Source organism: Neolamprologus multifasciatus, chromosome 4, assembly GCF_963576455.1.
Source record: "Neolamprologus multifasciatus chromosome 4, fNeoMul1.2, whole genome shotgun sequence".
Lineage (NCBI taxonomy): Eukaryota > Metazoa > Chordata > Actinopteri > Cichliformes > Cichlidae > Neolamprologus > Neolamprologus multifasciatus.
In genome coordinates, this window is record NC_140442.1 from 25,199,702 (window position 1) to 25,218,024 (window position 18,323).

Consider the following 18,323-nt stretch of genomic DNA (forward strand, 5'->3'; position numbering starts at 1 on the left):
GTGGGGTACAAAGCCACTGCATGTGGCTTCATATATATATGTGTGTGTGTGTGTGTTTAAATGAGTGTTGTTTTGATGTTATGCTGACGTTTTTTATTTTTAAATTAATGAATGCCAAAAATTGTGCGTTTTGGTGATTGAACTTAAACAACGGTGAGAGTTTCGCAGTTTGTCCAGAGTGCCAGGGTGCTAACAGTGCTACACAACATTATTATCTTGGCTAAAATGATTAGATGCTAATCATATAAGAACCCCCCTCACCAGGACAAAACACACTGAGAACAGGAAGCTAGTGGAAGTGCTGCAGCGCGAGTGACAGCATTTGAGTCAACGTGCGATTTTGTTTGCGTGCTCATGCTAATTTTTTGCAGGTTACCAGTAAAGAGTATTTGAGACAAAATGATTTAACATTTATCACTGTTGTGATTTTTGGTTCTTATGGACAGCTTCTTTGCATCGTTGCCTTTTCCTCTTGTGTTGCATGTCTGTGTGAACTGTACTGTAAGATTGACTTGGTTGTTAGAAACTGATGTAAATTCAATAAATTGTTATCTTTGGCTATATGTATAGTATTTTTATCTGTGTCTTTATATGAGACGGCCTTTGTAGTTGTCATTTGTTTCAGAGATTTAATCAAAAGGCTTGCTAATATGGCTACTATTACGCCGATTGGCTACGTTACCTAAGCCCCTCCCCCCGCACCGACGCGTATTGTCTCACCGATACTAAAGATGGCGACGGGACCCGCGTAAATTGGAGATCTCTTGGAGGTAGTAACATTTATTTTTCCTCACCTCCCGGTGTTTGCAAACTACACATTCTTGCACTGCATAGGAGGTGGAGACAGGAGCGGAGTTAAACGCATGCCTGCGGGTTTCTTTTGTCCACTTGAGCTGACCGCGGCCTAGCTTGTGGGAAAAGCCTCGGGCTTTCCTTAGCGCTGTTCGCCAGCTAGCTCAAGACACGCTCGGCATGACTGATTGGGAGCCTTTAAATGTTGGGAAGCGACAGGGTGAAAGTGGATAGAGAGGGGGTGTGTTTGTGTATCTTTACGAAAGTAGGCGGGAAATTTTGTAGCTGTAATTTTCTCTTTTTATAGGAGTGGGGCCATATTATAAATGCAGTATAACACAAATAGCATTTTCCTGAAGTAACTGCTACTCATTGAGCACTTTTAGGTACATCCAAGCTGCTTCGAGGGCTGAGTGTAGGATTAACCGGGAATAGTTCAAGCAAGACTTAATCTGTTTGCAAGGAAATTATGCCTGACTATTATTTTCACTTGTAACAGTTACTGCAACTGCTCCGACTCGCTTTCCCCCTGGTGTTGATATGTTATTTAATGTCTGGACTAGTGTTTTGATTTTTGCTCTTGGTGTTTTTACTTAACAGGTCGGTGTGTTGTCTGACATCTCATATCAAGTGTTGGCAAAGGAGAGACCATGGCTTTTGAGGAGATCAAGGGTAGAGAAGCCATTGGTAATGAAATATGACTTATTTACCTTTAGTACACCCAGAAACACAAACGAACTGTAACAAAACTGCATTTTAGTCTAATGGCTGCACTTCTGAACGAGATGCACATGTGACCAGAATAATTGGGGGGGGGGGGGGGGGGTTCTTGTGGAAGCCAGAAATATGATGTGGATTTTGTGCATTTTAGATGTGGGAATGGAGGGAGACAGGGGGCTCGTGGCTGGTCGCAGCCAGAGGGAGAAGAGGAGGTCGTACAAAGATCTGTTGAGGGAAGAGGAAGAGATTGCTGCTGAAGTACGGAAGTCTTCCAAGAAAAGGCCAAAGGTAAGTTATTTCTCATCAGTAGCTCACCCTCAGTGTTCATGATGGAAGCTATTTATTATGGTTTTGATATTTTTCAAATCAGGATTCAGAACTTTTCATGCTGGGAGGAGAATCACACAAAAAGAAGAAAAAGCATAGCGATGACTACCATTACAGAGGTGAGTGGTTGTGTTTTAATTTAACACTGGGAAGATATATTGTCATGTTGTGTTCTTGTAATTGAGCTTGTATTTTTCTTCCTTTTTATTCTCTCAACAGACCATGATGGTTCAGGCCCTCCTCCCCACAAGAAGAAGCACAAGTCTTCGGACCGCTCCCCGCCCCTTTCTTCTCCCTCATCATCCCATCCCACAGATACAGCGATGGGCCTCCTGCAGGCTATCACCTCTCCCCTGGCCACAGGTTCAGACCCCAGCCCCCACTTGCATAAGAAGCCCTCCTACCCGTCCTTCTCTTCGCACTCTTCCAAGGACCGCAAACGTGAGAGCAGCGGCGGCGGAAGCACGGGGAGCCATTCTTCTTTCTCTCACTCCCGTCCCACCTCTTCATCATCATCTTCCTCCAAGAAGCACTCCTCCAGCTCCTCTTCCTCCAAATCCTCTCTGTTCCACGGCGGCGTCCCCAAAGAAGAGCCCTTGACATTACGTGAGGCGGATGGGTTGAAGATGAAGCTCATCATGTCGCCAGAGAAAGAGGAGGTAGAGAGCTTCCCATGCACGCCGCACTCCTCCAAAGGAGGGGTGAAGAAAGAGAAGGATCGGGAGGGGGCACTACCTTCAAAGTCGCCCAAGAAGAAGCTGCAGCAGAATAGAGATCCGCTGCCTGTGGTGGGGAAAGAGGTGGAAGTGGAAGGTAGGATGAATCTGTACATTCGATCAAAAAATGTTCAAATTTGGATTAATCACTTACAAAAAAAAGTCTGACTTAAGACTTTTGCACAGTTCTGTATACACAGCACACTATCCATTTCCTCAGTTTTTATTTTTTCTTAAATTAATATTTGTTATTCTACTCTGGTATGAAGGACATTATGGAGGTGTCATGGGAGATGAAAGCTCTTCTTCTGGGGCAGAACTGGAGGCAGGCGAACTGGTTATAGACGATTCATATACGCACTTGTCAAAAAAGAAGAAGAAGAGCAAGAAAAGCAAAAAGAAAAAGGACAAAGAAAAAGACAGAGACAAGGAGAAAAGTGGGAAGGACAAGAAGCACAGTAAAGGATTTAGCGGTGAGTTCACTCAGAAGCATTTTTTTGGAAACACTTTGTCACAGTTTTGTTTTTTTGCTTGTTTTCTATTCTTTTTCTCTCAACAGGTGATCCCGGAGATATTTTTTTCCCCCCTTTCTCACTGTCCCTCTCCCCTTCTGTTTTTCTTTTCCTTCCTCTTTCTTTCTCCCTTTCCTATCCCTCACTCATGTCTGTCCCGTCTGTAACAACTGAAAATAAAATAAAATAAATAATAAAAACAAAGGTCGATCAAATGGACCAATACGGCAATGCCATGATGATCCATTTGGCAAAATAAATCCATTGGGTATCCTTGTTGGTCTTCAGACAACAATTCTGACGGCTAAAGAACCAAATGGGACAGGCAAAAAAAAAAAAAAAAAAAAAAAAAAAAAAAAAAAAAAAAAAAAAGGAAACACTTTGTCCTGCATTTTTTGTATTGGAATCAAACTGTGGAAACAGAGGCGTCTCTATTGTTTATACATGATCATAAAAACACAGTTTACACTTTTTGGGACCGTCTTTACTAGTTAGCCAGCTAGCCAGACTATTGTGGTTTCATGCCAACATTTAATAATTGGTTTCCTTATGGCTGACAAGAGGAAACCTGCTGCATCAGGGTTTCACTTGGAAAATTTAGCTTTAGTCAGCTTCAGCTCTCCCCATGGTTTTTGTTAGTTGTTAAAAGTGTCAGCATAACTGTAACCATAACTGTTAACAACATAACATGTGCTGATTTACTATACTAATACATTTTTCTAATGTTAGGAACATTAGGAAATGCACTAACATTGATACAGTGATACTTAAATTTGTGTTTTACAGAGTAGTTATACCAAAGTCATGCGCTTTGGTATAACTACCCTGAGTCATGGTATTAATGTGGTGCAATCAGTCTTTCAGAAAACGCAGCTAAATGCAATACACTAAGTTAAAAATAAATGAAACATCAGTAGTTTAGGCTGTTTGCTTAAGCAATGTGTCCAAGAGGACTGGCTAAATATGAACGTTTTTCCACCTCAAGTGAAGGTAACAGTGTATGTCTATATAAGTCTGTAGTTACTTGAGATACAGTTAGCTTCAGTTTATGCTCCATTTAAAAAAATAGTAACATACTGTCAGATGTCAAAATCAAATCCACTGTCATTGTGTTGGATAAAAAGACAGAAAAAAAAGCAAACAGCTGCAGGGCGATAATTAGTTAACTTGGAAAGTATTTCAGTGCTCGACAGCGTGAGGAGGGCAAGTGGAGCCTGAGCTGTTCCTCTCTGGGTGACAGACACATTTCTAGGGCTAGCAAACTAAATGTTTCAGGTGTCTGATATCCTCTGTTTTCATTAAGCATTTTTAAAATCAGCTTCCTATGTTCATGTTCAGTGTTCACCTCAAGTCAGTGAGGCATAGGTTAGTGATTGCAAAATCACTAAAAATACAACTGAAGTCATTAAAAATCATGAAAGCAGAGTTCAGCATGAAACAAGGATCAACAGTAACCACACAATGCAACTGTAATAGAATAAACAATGATAAAGATAAAACAAACTACACTGTGCATAGTGTTCAAAATAAAGATAAACATAAAAATGTGATCAACAAAAAAGAATAAACAACTGTGGTAAGAGTATATTGTTGTCATGTCAAGTACATTAAGATAAAAACTGGTGTGTGAAGTTGGCAAACAACATTATGACAAACAGTCTGAGCAGACTGATAAATGGGACCTGACCGGTTTGAATGTCACATGATGTGATCTGTCTTCTGATTAATGCTGTCAACACAGTGGCTTTTGATGACAAAGGGAAATGACATTTGAAGGTTTCTGCCAGGAAACTCTGCTTTCGAGGACACCGTCGAGTGTGGGATTTAGCTAGGTTTGAAGCAGAAGCATTTCATTATCCTTTAGTTCTCACCGAGAGCTTTCGCAAATGATATCAAGGAAGGAGGTGGCATTTAGAGGCTGAAGTCTTTAAAAGCTCTTTGTATTGTAAACACAGCTGTAACGTTGGCAGGGGGAAAGCCAGTGATTCTTTTCCTATTCACTGCTGCTACATTTTACAGCACGCTTAAGCTGAAATGAATTGATGTGACTGCTGAAGCTTTATAGCTTAAAATGATGTAGGTTAAACAGCAGCCACCACTTCTTTTTCTAGTAGTGATACCGGCCTGGAGGCATGTTTAACGGGTGGGGTTAGTCATGAGGGCCCTCTCTGAGTTAGTCACTTTGAAGCACTTTGAACTAATTGTGAGCTAAAAAACCACTGGGAGGAGGGTGCTATAGGCTTCAGATTGCCAATAACAATATTTCTGATGATACTGATGATACAGAAAAATGCTACTTGTATTCAGCAGCATTTATAAGTTTAAGTAAATCCTCCTTTTCCAGTTAGCTGCTGCCATTAGTGGCAGTCAGCAGCTGCACAATATTGTTAGTGATTTTTAAAAAAATTCCACCTGGGATGTTGGATCTTGGGTTGAACTTTTTGTTTTTTTATCCAGCTGCTTAAAGCCCAGCGTTCCCACCGTCTAACCTAATCAGTAATTTCCTCTTCCTGTCATATGGAGTTCATTTGTTTGCTTTTAGACTGCACAACACCAATCTCCTCCTTCATAGTCTGGTTGTACTTGATCGTGTGTTTGTGGTTTCCACTTTTAGCAGGAACCGTTTTCTTGCATATTGTGCAAAGCGTTGTGCTTTGTTTGAGGCTGTTTCAGGTACTAAACCGTCATCAGAGACGAACACAGGATTGTGTCATTGTTTCCTTAGAGGAGAAGGCGAATTAATGCAGTTATTGGGCAGTTGAATTGTTGAGTATTAATACTGACTCCATCCATAATAATGTTTCACAAAAGGGCCCATTTCTTTTCTGAAGCCAGTGTAGTTAACTCTACATCTGCCCATTTATCTTTGTATGACTGTCACCAGACTCATCAAAGAGCCACAGTCACTCCCATCCCACAGTCACTCACAGTGCCGTGGGCCCTATGTATGCCATGGGCACGCCTATCCCTCCACACCACCACCAAAGCAGCGACGGTACGACAGAGAAGAAGAAGAAGGAGGACAAAGATCGAGACAAGCACGAGAAGGATAAAGATAAGGTGAGATAGTATTTAGTTACATTTCTCGTTCTTTGTAAGTAAATGTTAATGATGTGCTCAATTGTTGTTTTTTTTTTTTCTGTCATCAAGCCCAAGAAGAAAAACACAACAGCGTATCAGGTGTTCTGTAAGGAGTACAGGGTCAACATAAATGCAGAACAGCCGGGACTAGGTGAGGAAAACTTTGAAATACAGTATAATTTGTGATGAAGCACTTTAAATCTAATGGTAAGAAAAAAACATATAAACTGAATGGGTTTGCATATAATCTGCAGTGTTTGGCGAACTGAGTAAAAAATTGGCAGAGGTTTGGAAGGCGATGCCTGAAAAGGACAAGCTGGTAGGTTTTTGTCTTTTGCTATAATCCAGTGTGGCTTACATGCCCTTAAGTGCTGGTGGTGTGCTTCATGTGTATGTTTTTCTGTAGGTTTGGAGGCAGAAAGCTCAGTATTTGCAGCACAAACAAAACAAAGCTGAAGCCACAACGGTCAAACACAAGACGTCCAGCGAGACCAAAAGCAAAGGTATATTTGACTGTGAGCGCGGTGGTTTTTTAGTCCACTCACTGTTGGATCTTTGCTGCCGTCTGTAAGTGCCGTTTTCTCTGTAAAGTTGCAGGGACATCGACAGGAGTGGTGTCTCCAACCAGAGCGCCTGGCACCATGTCCCTGTCCCCGGCTCGAGTCCCAGATGTCGATCCCATCGATGCAGCGGCTCACCTGCAGCTGCTGGGAGAGTCTCTGTCCCTAATTGGACATCGGCTCCAGGAAACAGAGGTGAGTTTTAAATGCGCACACCTATAAAAGCTTTTATCTAGAAATGAAAGCATAAATGCAAAGTTTTAAATTGAATTCGTTAATGTGCAATGAAACCAGTAAGCCATGTTTTCTTGCACTAGGGGATGGTGGCTGTATCCGGGAGTTTGTCTGTTCTTCTGGACTCTATCTTGTGCGCGCTGGGCCCACTGACCTGTCTCACAGCACAGATACCACAGTTAAATGGATGTCCTCGAAACGTCCTGGTATTGTACCATCAGCTTTATTCAATTCTTCACAGTACTGTCAAACGTTTCTGCTTGTTTTTGATAACCGTTCACTGTATAATATGTAGTTTTTATCGCAGCCTGCTAACAAAGCTCTTGTCTCCTCCTGTCAGTCAAATACATTGGACAACATCGCCTACATCATGCCTGGACTTTGAGGAAAAGATGACTGGAAATCTGGGGGAAACACTTGACCAGGGAGATCCTTTGGACTTTAATTTAAGCCTCGGCTTGGCATTTGAAAAATGTGGATATTTTTAGCATCGATGTGTTTTTAAAGTGTATTTTTTTAAGAACTTGTTTCTCTTAGATTTCTAATTGCTGTATTTTTAAATGGAACATTTCACTGAACATGTTAATCTTACAAGGCACGTCAGCTTGGTTTTACTGTTACTGTACAACTGTCTGTTTTGTGGATGGATGTAGTGGACTGAATGCGTGTGTGTTTGTGTATGCTTAGCTCTTCAGTGGCACGTTAATTGCGTGAGAGTTCAATACATGTCTACATATTGAACTTTTTTCTTTTTTACAGAAGTGTACAGAAACCTTTAAGTTCCCTGCTCATCACTGACATAATGTAATATATTTCACATCTGCTTAGTTGTTCTTTTATTCTGTATAAATGACTCATTTTATACATGTAATATTTTACTGTGTATATAACATGTGAAATCTTGATAGAATACACCTTTAGGTGTGACTTTGTTGTCGTGAAGAGCTGTTCCAACAATTCACCGCTGGCTTAAACTTGAACCATGTGGCAACATTAAAATGATCACTTCCCAGATTCAGCTAATATTTTTTAATGAATTCTGAGTGCCCATGCTTCCATGTTTATGTCAAATGTTGACCCTACCATTCAATTTTCACAGTAGAAATTGAGACTCGTCAGACCAGGTACCATCAACTATTCTCTGATTGTGGTGAACTGTAGCCTCAGTTTCTTTTTCAAAACTGACAGGAGTGGCACCATGTGTGGTTTTCTGCTGCTGGAGCCCATCTGCTTCAAGGTTTGATGCGTTGTTTAGTCAGATCTTGTGCATACTGTGGCTGTAATTATTTCAATTACACTTAACAAAGTCACTGGATATTTTATTTTATTCAGACAACTCTGTATAAACCCTACAGATGTTTGTGTGGTAAAATCCCAGTATATCAGCAGTTTGAGACCAGGCCGTCTGGTACCAACATCCAGGCCATGTTCGAAGTCACTTTAATCACTTTTCTTCCATTCTGATGCTCAGTTTGAACTTCAGGAGGTCATATTGACCATGTCTGCATTTCTAAATGCACTGAGTATTGGCTGGTTAGATATTTGCATTAACAGCAGATGGATTGGTGCAGTTATAAATGGCTTATCTGTCTTATCTTATGAGTAAGAAGTCTATGCTCAAAAACCAACTGGTCATTTGATAAATAAAGTCATCCAGTTAAACTGAGTAAATTATTCCCCCTGGGTTAACAATTGTAAACTTCGGTGCCGACATCCATGCCCTGATGTGCGGATGGTGCCATCAACACTTCCCACAACAGATGGAGCTGTGTTCACCTCTGGCGGAGTGAACTTCAGAGGCAGGGCTGAGTCAGCCCGCAGGAATTCGGAAGTGTGTGTTTACGCCTTATTCAACGCTACATACGACAGCGAGCACGAACAGAAATGTCAGCATCTGCTACACAGTCAGGTAGGTTTGATAAATTGTCTCGCATGTGGCGTTTCGGGGGCAGAAACCATGAAATAAGAGAGGAAAGTTAGGGGCGCGGCTCCTCCACGGTCGGTTTACGGGAAGCAGCAGCTGCAAAGGGCGCAGCCAGCTGAGGTGAAACGCTTCAAAGCTCAATGTAGCAGACAAGCTTACGACACGCACACCCGGCAAACAGGGTGGGCCTTATCTCTGTAAACAACTCGCACGATAAAGAGCAGACAGCTTATACATGGCAGTCATTTTGGGCTATAAGTGAATTAAAAAACTCGGCCCCTTTAAAGTGAGCACACTTCAGTGTATGAAATAAGTGCAGCGTGTCATGAAAACGTTTTTTTTCTCTCTCTTGTTGAGCAGAGGTGAGGCTGGTGGTGCTGGGCCGGAGTGGGGCAGGGAAGAAGACTGCAATATGCAAAATCCTCGGCCTGCAAGACTACCAGCAGGACACAGATGATGATGCTGTCCAGGAGTGCAGCAAACACAGAGGGGAAGTCGCGGGCAGACAGGTAACAATAACTGACGAGTATGGACTGTGGTCCTTTATAAGTTCACCTGCTTATTTCTGAAGTCTGCATGTTTCTTTTGTGCTTTTGAAAAATTATAGCCAGATGTTTACAAAATACAATACCTTAAAATATGAGTATAAATGTCAATAAAAAAACTAAAACTTTATTATCTATTAATGTGTTAATTTCCCAAACAGTTAACATTAATATCGGAGTACCCCAGGGTTCAATTTTGGGTCCTTTGTTGTTTTATGTTTTTTTGTTTGTTTTTTTTGGTTAACTTTTTTTTTATAATGGTGGTTATTGAGACTCAGTGTCTCATTACATGAGAGGCCTGTTTCAGACAAAATTATTACAATTTAGTTTAAATATGATTTAGTTTTAAGTTTATTCTATAAAGTAATAATTTACCTACATTTAGTCAACCTACTGTAACCTGCCAGATGTATGTTCATAATATGATTATACAACAATCAGGCATAACATTATCACCACCTGCTTAATATTGTGTTGGTCCCTGTTTTGCTGCCAAAATGAGACCTGACCCATTGAGGCACAGACTCCACTAGACCCCTGAAGGCGTGCTGAGGTATCTAGCATCAAAATGTGAAGGGGGGAGGGCTCTATTGATTGTTCTTCTTTGTCCAGCACATCTCACGGATGCTCGATTGGATTGAGATCTGGGGATTTTGAAGCCAAGTCAGCACCTCAAACTCATTGTGCTCCTGAAACCATTCCTGAACCATTTTTGGTTGGTGGTAGGGTCCATTATCCGGCTGAAAGAGGCCACAGCCATAAGTTAATACTGTTTCCATGAAAGGGTGTTCATGTACAAGAAAATGTGGTTTATCAGACCAGGCTACCTTCCTCCATTGCTCCATGGTCCAGTTCTGGTGCTCATGTGTTGAAGCTTTTGGTGGTGGGCAGGAGTCAGCATGGACACCCTGACTGGTCTGCAGCTATACAGCCCCATACACAACAAACTGTGATGCTGTGTGTTCTGGCACCTTTCTATCAGAACCAGCATTAACCTTTTCAGCAGTTTGAGCTGCAGTAGCTTGTCTGTCTGTCTCGGACCACACAGGCCAGCCTTTGCTCCTCAGGTGCATCCATGAGCCTGTCACTGGTTCATCACTGTACCTTCCTTGGACCATTTCAGACTGGGAACACCCTGCAAGAGCTGCAGTGTTGGAGATGCTCTGATGCAGTCATTTAGCAATCACAGTTTGGTCCATGTCAAACTTGCTAAAATCCTTACATTTGCCCGCTTTCCTTGTTCTAACACATCAACTCTGAGGACAAAATGTTCACTTGCATACCCCACTCACTAAAAACTGCCACGATCAAGGGATAGTCAGCGTTACTCACTTCACCTGACAGTGGTTAAAATGTTATGCCTGATTGGTTTACAGCTACATGCTAAAATCAAGGAGCAGGTTGCTGAAGAACTGTCAGCTACAGTGGTGAAGACGACAAACTGACCATCAAATTCATGTTTCTCTTGATGTTTGCCATAAACCTGCCATTGACTGCAGATGAAAATTAGCCTGTGTGGCATATTTACATGAAGGATTTAAGGGTTTGTGTTAATATATATAAATTGTCCCTTTGAAATAAACATATATGTTTAAAAACATATATACATGATAAATATTAAGGATCCATTTCTGGTTGTTTTGGCGACACCTGTGGTTACAATGGTTAATAACAGAAACATGTTTGTGTGAAAGAAAATGTAACTCCTAATAAATTCTCTCTCTCTCTCTTCTTGATAACGTGCTACTGCTTATCGTGCAGATGGTAGATGCAGTCTGAATTTTGTCCAGTGGCATTTCCTGTAAACACCATCTTGCATGTCGACATCACTGAATCCTCTCAGCTGAAATGCAAGCTGATGTACTCAGACGCAACAATGAGCACAAATGCATTTAAAAGCCAGTTTGCAGTATTCATTTGAGTTTCTTACCTCACAGGAAAAAAGAAATGTGTGCTTAACCAACCAGGCACATTTAAATGATCAAGAAAACCCACAAAATTAAGCATGACTGGGTTTCAAAATTTTGCAAAAAAAATAAGCAACTGTAAAACTCTTGGGGCGTATCTGCTCAAGGCTTTGGTTTACAGCGCTCGCACCAGCCAAAAGAAACTGAGCCAACAGACCTGGGTTTGTTTTAACGCGTTAGTTGTAAAACCATAGCCTTGTTATATGTACTTTATGGTGTGAAATCTCGATGCACACTGATACTAAATATATTCATCACTTTGCAGCTGTTGCTCTCGTGTGGTCAACTATACACAGTGGGGCAAAAAAGTATTTAGTCAGCCACCGATTGTGCAAGTTCCCCCACTTAAAATGATGACAGAGGTCAGTAATTTGCACCAGAGGTACACTTCAACTGTGAGAGACAGAATGTGAAAAAAAAATCCATGAATTCACATGGTAGGATTTGTAAAGAATTTATTCGTAAATCAGGGTGGAAAATAAGTATTTGGTCAATAACAAAAATACAACTCAATACTTTGTAACATAACCTTTGTTGGCAATAACAGAGGTCAAACGTTTACTATAGGTCTTTACCAGGTTTGCACACACAGTAGCTGGTATTTTGGCCCATTCCTCCATGCAGATCTTCTCAAGAGCAGTGATGTTTTGGGGCTGTCGCCGAGCAACACGGACTTTCAACTCCTGCCACAGATTTTCTATGGGGTTGAGGTCTGGAGACTGGCTAGGCCACTCCAGGACTTTCAAATGCTTTTTACGGAGCCACTCCTTTGTTGCCCGGGCGGTGTGTTTTGGATCATTGTCATGTTGGAAGACCCAGCCTCGTTTCATCTTCAAAGTTCTCACTGATGGAAGGAGGTTTTGGCTCAAAATCTCACGATACTTGGCCCCATTCATTCTGTCCTTAACACGGATCAGTCGTCCTGTCCCCTTGGCAGAAAAACAGCCCCATAGCATGATGTTTCCACCCCCATGCTTCACAGTAGGTATGGTGTTCTTGGGATGCAACTCAGTATTCTTCTTCCTCCAAACACGACGAGTTGAGTTTATACCAAAAAGTTCTACTTTGGTTTCATCTGACCACATGACATTCTCCCAATCCTCTGCTGTATCATCCATGTGCTCTCTGGCAAACTTCAGACGGGCCTGGACATGCACTGGCTTCAGCAGCGGAACACGTCTGGCACTGCGGGATTTGATTCCCTGCCGTTGTAGTGTGTTACTGATGGTGACCTTTGTTACTTTGGTCCCAGCTCTCTGCAGGTCATTCACCAGGTCCCCCCGGGTGGTTCTGGGATCTTTGCTCACCGTTCTCATGATCATTTTGACCCCACGGGATGAGATCTTGCGTGGAGCCCCAGATCGAGAGAGATTATCAGTGGTCTTGTATGTCTTCCATTTTCTGATGATTGCTCCCACAGTTGATTTTTTCACACCAAGCTGCTTGCCTATTGTAGATTCACTCTTCCCAGTCTGGTGCAGGTCTACAATTCTTTTCCTGGTGTCCTTCGAAAGCTCTTTGGTCTTGGCCATGGCGGAGTTTGGAGTCTGACTGGTTGAGGCTGTGGACAGGTGTCTTTTATACAGATGATGAGGTCAAACAGGTGCCATTCATACAGGTAACGAGTGGGGGACAGAAAAGCTTCTTACAGAAGATGTTACAGGTCTGTGAGAGCCAGGAATTTTCCTTGTTTGAGGTGACCAAATACTTATTTTCCACCCTGATTTACGAATAAATTCTTTACAAATCCTACCATGTGAATTCATGGATTTTTTCTCTCACAGTTGAAGTGTACCTCTGGTGCAAATTACTGACCTCTGTCATCATTTTAAGTGGGGGAACTTGCACAATCGGTGGCTGACTAAATACTTTTTTGCCCCACTGTATATAAAAACAAACAAATGTGGTTAATAGGCTCAGTAATTCTACCATTAGCTTTCACACCAAAGCAAAAACAAACACCTGAATCTGCTGGGTGGTCAATGCAGTTAAATTTGTTTTACAGCCTCCAAGGAAGGCAAAGTGGACGATACTACTGTGAAATGCTTGCCTAGTGTAATTCTAATATAAGCAAACAAGGCAAGCTACATTTATTAGTGTGAAGGAACTGCTGACAATGGACAAGGACAGGAGGATGAAGGGGAGGGAGATTAAGATGCTATATACATAGACTGTAAATAAAAGATGGATGTAGCCACTGTGGTTGTGACCCACATTTTTTAATCTTAATTTTTTAACATTAGGGTTTGGCTTCCACCAATGTTTTTTTTTTTCCGAGTCAGAAGTGACCGTATTAGGTCAAGATTGTGAATTTCTATATCATAAGCTAATGCTAACTAGCTTGCATGCCAACCTGCGTCTGTAAACTGTATGAACAAACGCCTTGTAATAAACTAATAAAATACTCAAATTTTACTAACCAAACCTGGAGTGCACACTTCTCGGACGGGCTGTGCCACACAGAAAGCTTTGTTATTTGTCAGAGAAGCTATTAAAAACAGGCCAAAGGGCCACAAACAAGAACTCAACTGACTAGCCTTAAAAAATTCAAATAGGTGGATTATACAAACATACAATTGTTACAAGGATGTAAATAAATGATTGAGACCAAAACTGTTTTAATGTTGTAAATGTGGTAAATGTGTTATTTTCATTTCTGAGTCGAGTATTTTAACAGCAGAGGGTCAACTCGCTTTTGGAGCCAGCCTCAAGTAGTAATTCGAATTAGTTGTGTTTGAGCCCTGAGATTTGTTCCTTGGTTCCATAGCTTTCAATGGTAACAGATTGATCCATAAATATGTGTTAAACTGGCTTCTGCAATTCAAATTCTGACATCCAAGAACGATTTACAGGACACAGCTAGCTAGCAAACTGCAGGTTGTAGTAACTTTCAGTGGATCAGCAGAACCACTGATGCTAACATGTAGTGGATTCTGTAAGGCTGTAATATTAGGGCTTGCTATAGAGTTTGTGTATTATTAAGACAAGAGTAAGTCCTGAACACACTTATAAATAAAGATGCAAAGGTATCTCAACAGTGCAGTCCAATATAGTTCAGTCTTTTCATATTTTTTTAGTGCTTTTGTTTCCAACATGAAAAATGTGTTCAGTAAATCTCTGAATTTACTGACTTTAATCCTTATAAAAGTGTAAATATCCATGAAATTTGTGAAGAAATTTTGGAATTGCCATGCACACATATACTGAACTTCATTCACGTAGTGAGTTCAGTTTAAGAATACCAAAGTAAATTTCTTTTTTTTTGTAAATAACAGATATTTTTTAAACAGGTGCATTGTAATCAATTGTAATTGCTTTTCTTTATGCTTCTGTCACGTCTCTGCAGGTGGTGATAATCTCTAGTCCCGCCTGGTACGGTTCAGGTTGCAACTCAGAGGAAAGAAGAAAGTACATTTCCTCCTTCATCGCCTCATCCAGCCCTGGGCCACACGCCTTTCTGCTCTGTGTCCCAGCAAACCAGCCGGCTGATGAAGAGGCCAAGGCACTGGATGTCCTGAAGAAGCTCTTTGGTTCCTCTGCTGTAAGCAGAAATACCATCATACTCTTCACCCACACAGATGTGCTGGATGAGGACGAGCAGCTGGAAGAATACCTCGTCACATGGCGAAAGGACCTAATGGAGCTGGTGGAGAGATGCGGAGAGCGCTACCACACCCTGGAAGCCCGCAGTGGAGAACAAGATGGAAGGACCGCGGTGGAGGAGCTGCTGGAGAAAGTCGAGCAGGCAGTTATGAAGAGTGGGGGTTTACACTTTAGCTGCCCTCTATACCAGGAGGCTGAGGAAAGGGTGAGAGAGAGGCAGGCAGAGATAGTGAGACAGAGAAGAGAGGAGCTGAATGACCAGGTGTCTCCCACAGACTCCCAACTGGAGAATGAGGAAGAATTGGAAGAGGTCCGGGAAGAAGCAGAGAGGAGCATAGGTGACCTGAATGTGGATGTAGATAGCATTTTTCCCTCTTCTGATGTTTCACCTTCCTCCTCTGCTCCGTCTTTCCTCGGGGGCTTGTGGGAAAAGCTGACAGGGTGGATTAGGTGGCTGTCCTCTCTGGTGAGAAGGGAGTCGCTGCTGGGGTCACTGGTCGGCCTGTTCGTGGGAGGGACGTATGGAGGTATGGTTGGGGCCACTGTGGGGTCTGTGGCTACTGAAGTGGGGCGAAGAAAAACAGAGAAAACTAAATGAGAAGCAATCTCATGTTTAAGTTGCACCTTAAAGTCACTCTACAGTGTTCCACAAACCACTGTATTACTGGGCTATGGGCTTACCCACTAACACAAAATAGCATGTTTCCCTGATTACAAATAATGCTTTATAGATCAGTTTTAACCCGTAAATAAGGACAATTTAGGGTTTGCTGGATTTGAAAAATCTTTTGGCTGGTATGTTCTCACATGTAACTGCCGCTGTCTTTTTTGCTAGCTTAGTATACAATATTGTCGGCATGACTCAGATCTTTACCTCTTTCTGTACTTCAAGTACATGAAGACGCCATCTCGTCTGTAAACAAACTGCTGAGTGGTAGCGAAAATTTGTCTTCCATGCAAACTGTGGGAGACTGCAGCAGTTTGCTGTAACCAAAGTAATCAGATGTTTTCAGTGGAGCACTGGACACACCTTATTTCAACTAGTGATAGCACGCAACCTTCTGCAACCACTTGCCAATTGATCAGGGAATGCACATTTTTTCCTAAAGACCGATAGTTATCAGCTGGTTGTGGAGGCCTCTGTGACTGGGACCTAACAGAGCATCCGAGATGTCCTGATGAATGCAGCTTTCTAACCAAGCTTGCTAGCAGTGTTATTTTTTTCACGTTGGCAAATAGTTGGTTCTTGACACAGTGAAAAGACACATAATAAAATTTATTTGGGATGTGGCTGGTTCTGTCCAACTTGCCTTTCCTTTTAGCTCTATTTTTGATCTTCATCAGCTTCTGAGGAAAATGTCAAACTTTTAAGCTGCTGTGTTCACAAGCTAGTTTCTGACTTTGCTGTGTTTGTTTGTGTCCCCCCCCCCTTTCCCCTCCCTTCCTCTGTCAATGAAAAAAGTCAGCGAAAACGTAAAAATCAACAAGCTTAAAGAAGTTGACATAGAGTGCAGAGCTAGCGCTACACTAGCTCGTCAAACTAACTGCATCTAAACCCATTACTGTGAAAATTTTGAATATCCTTTTAACTTTCCTATAAAAAGGATATTATACAACAGCCAAATCGATTATTCATAACCTTGCAAGCAGCTCGTCCTTATGAGTGGACTATTACTGATCTCTAAAGAAATTATTTATCATTAAGTAACAACTCCTGAACCATTTTTATGCTTTTTAGAGAGGGCACAGGGAAGGCTTGAAACACTTTTGTTAGGAGGCAATACCAAGAAGAATCCACAAGGTGGTGACATTGACCTTTATATAGAAGTTTGAAGTTTTCTGAGGTGAACTGAAAGATAATCATTTACTGCCTACCAAGCAAATAAAAGCTGCTGTTTTAAGTACACTCCAGTGTGATTTTTTTTAATCTGAAGTGACTGTTCTTCACAGGCATGATTAAGCTGTGGTTACTTGTAGTATGTATGTGTTCTCTCGAGATGCTTTTCTACAATGGCTTCTACCATACTGCAGATTAAAATGAATGGATATAGATAGCTGTGGTGCGAGGAACAAAAGCCCAGGGTTCACGCTGGAGCAGATGAGTCCCTCAGACTCTCTCAGCAGCACACAATGGCAGGTTGTGGCTTTGACACGGCAGTAATTGACACTCTTGCTTAAACCGTCCGTCATGGCCCGTCCTTACATCTGTCGTGTTCGCTGTTGCCTCTTGGTCTCTCTAAGCTGCCGGCGGCTCTGCCTCAGGAGCAGCTAGGCGTTTCCGAATGTGGGTGGTCCGGCCAGGGTGGGAGGGAGAGAGCAAGGCAGGGAGAAAAAGGGAGAGAGAGAGAGAATTAGCCCGGCTCTCATGTTTCCCAAAAAGAGAGGAGAGGGAGGGAAGGACAGGAGAAAGAGAGAGTGAGTGAGAAGCAGTGAGAGAGAGAGCAAGAGTCAAAGGGAGAGAACAAGTTCTGGGACTACATCTGTCTTCCAGATGTGGCCTCCTCTTGTCTGAAACGGGGAGGAAAAAAAGGTTTTAAAAGTACAGGAAAATTAGTGCTAAACAGTTTTTTATTGTTAGGGATTACACATACAGTACAGACTACAGCATACAGCACCAACTTCAGAACCCACTCACCAGGATATGCTTCTTTCCCCCCTGCTTTATGAAACTGCACGCTAGACTCCTTCAAGTTAATGTATATGAAAGAACACCTGTCCAAATATTATTCAGTCTTAGTGGATACACACCACGGATAAAGCAGAGAGCGCGGAGACGGAGTTGGAAGTCTGGAGAAAAATTAATGAGAATTTTTTGGGAGTGTAATTATTATTATTATTTTTCTTTTTTTTTTTCCAGAAGGATGTGGCGTACATAAGTATGTCAGTTCAGTAGCACTAATCAAGACCAGTTCCATAGCTTGTGACGGCGGCCAGTATTAACTCTGGAGGATGAGACCTCACTGGGACAGAGAGGGGAGCTGATTTGTGCCTGTATGAAAAAGCAAAAAGCCCCCAAAAAACAAGCAAAACATGTGAGGGGAATCAGCAGCGAGCCGTCATTAACTCACAGGCGGTAACTTCTCTGCTCCTCTCCCTCACGGCAAAAATGTTGCTGCGAGGGCCCTGCGGTCCCCCGTCGGATCCAGTCTGGTGGTGGTAATGGTGGTGGTGGTGGTGGGGGAGGGCAGTCCGCTGTGAAGACACGGACGCCCGCAATATTTTTTTGTTATCATCGCGCCCCATGGCCTGGAAAAAGACAGCAAACCAAAGGAAAATAAACAAGATGACACACTCTTTCCCCTCACAGCACAAGGCCGTCCTTCTTCTTCTTTTTTTTTTTTT

The 18,323-nt window shown here is 42.1% G+C and overlaps 3 protein-coding genes across 5 annotated transcripts in view; 2 read left to right on the forward strand and 1 right to left on the reverse strand.

Moving 5' to 3' along the window:
* Positions 1-7: 7 nt before the first annotated feature.
* On the forward strand, positions 8-7,956 carry hmgxb4a (HMG box domain containing 4a). Of its 2 annotated transcripts, none has more exons than XM_085156887.1 (13): positions 8-770; positions 1,393-1,479; positions 1,664-1,800; positions 1,883-1,958; positions 2,059-2,652; positions 2,825-3,028; positions 5,952-6,127; positions 6,218-6,299; positions 6,403-6,467; positions 6,555-6,651; positions 6,740-6,903; positions 7,026-7,148; positions 7,283-7,956. In XM_085156887.1, the coding sequence occupies exons 2-13, from the start codon at positions 1,443-1,445 to the stop codon at positions 7,325-7,327; spliced, it is 1,800 nt and encodes a 599-aa protein (XP_085013013.1). In that variant the 5' UTR covers positions 8-770; positions 1,393-1,442; the 3' UTR covers positions 7,328-7,956. The 2 variants fall into 2 exon arrangements, with proteins under 2 accessions (XP_085013013.1, XP_085013014.1); XM_085156888.1 differs by lacking the exon at positions 8-770 and adding an exon at positions 788-1,033.
* Positions 7,957-8,082: 126 nt separating this feature from the next.
* LOC146520599 (GTPase IMAP family member 7) lies at positions 8,083-17,512 on the forward strand. 2 transcript variants are annotated; one of them, XR_014873699.1, is made up of 4 exons: positions 8,083-8,851; positions 9,227-9,375; positions 14,725-16,108; positions 16,142-17,512. XR_014873699.1 is itself a non-coding variant. In XM_085156889.1 (3 exons), exons 1-3 carry the CDS (start codon positions 8,827-8,829, stop codon positions 15,577-15,579), a joined length of 1,029 nt encoding a protein of 342 aa, XP_085013015.1. In that variant the 5' UTR covers positions 8,083-8,826; the 3' UTR covers positions 15,580-17,512. The 2 variants fall into 2 exon arrangements, 1 of the variants encoding a protein (XP_085013015.1); XM_085156889.1 differs by having other exon boundaries at positions 14,725-17,512.
* The window catches only part of LOC146520600 (uncharacterized), a 68,195-nt gene continuing 65,297 nt past the window's right edge, over positions 15,426-18,323 (reverse strand). Inside the window, exons 6-8 of the mRNA XM_085157622.1 lie at positions 18,050-18,227; positions 17,185-17,249; positions 15,426-15,541 (exon numbers count right to left, since the gene is read on the reverse strand). Coding sequence (XP_085013748.1) covers positions 18,077-18,227 — 151 coding nt within the window. The 3' untranslated portion in view covers positions 15,426-15,541; positions 17,185-17,249; positions 18,050-18,076. The remainder of the gene's footprint in view (positions 15,542-17,184; positions 17,250-18,049; positions 18,228-18,323) is intronic.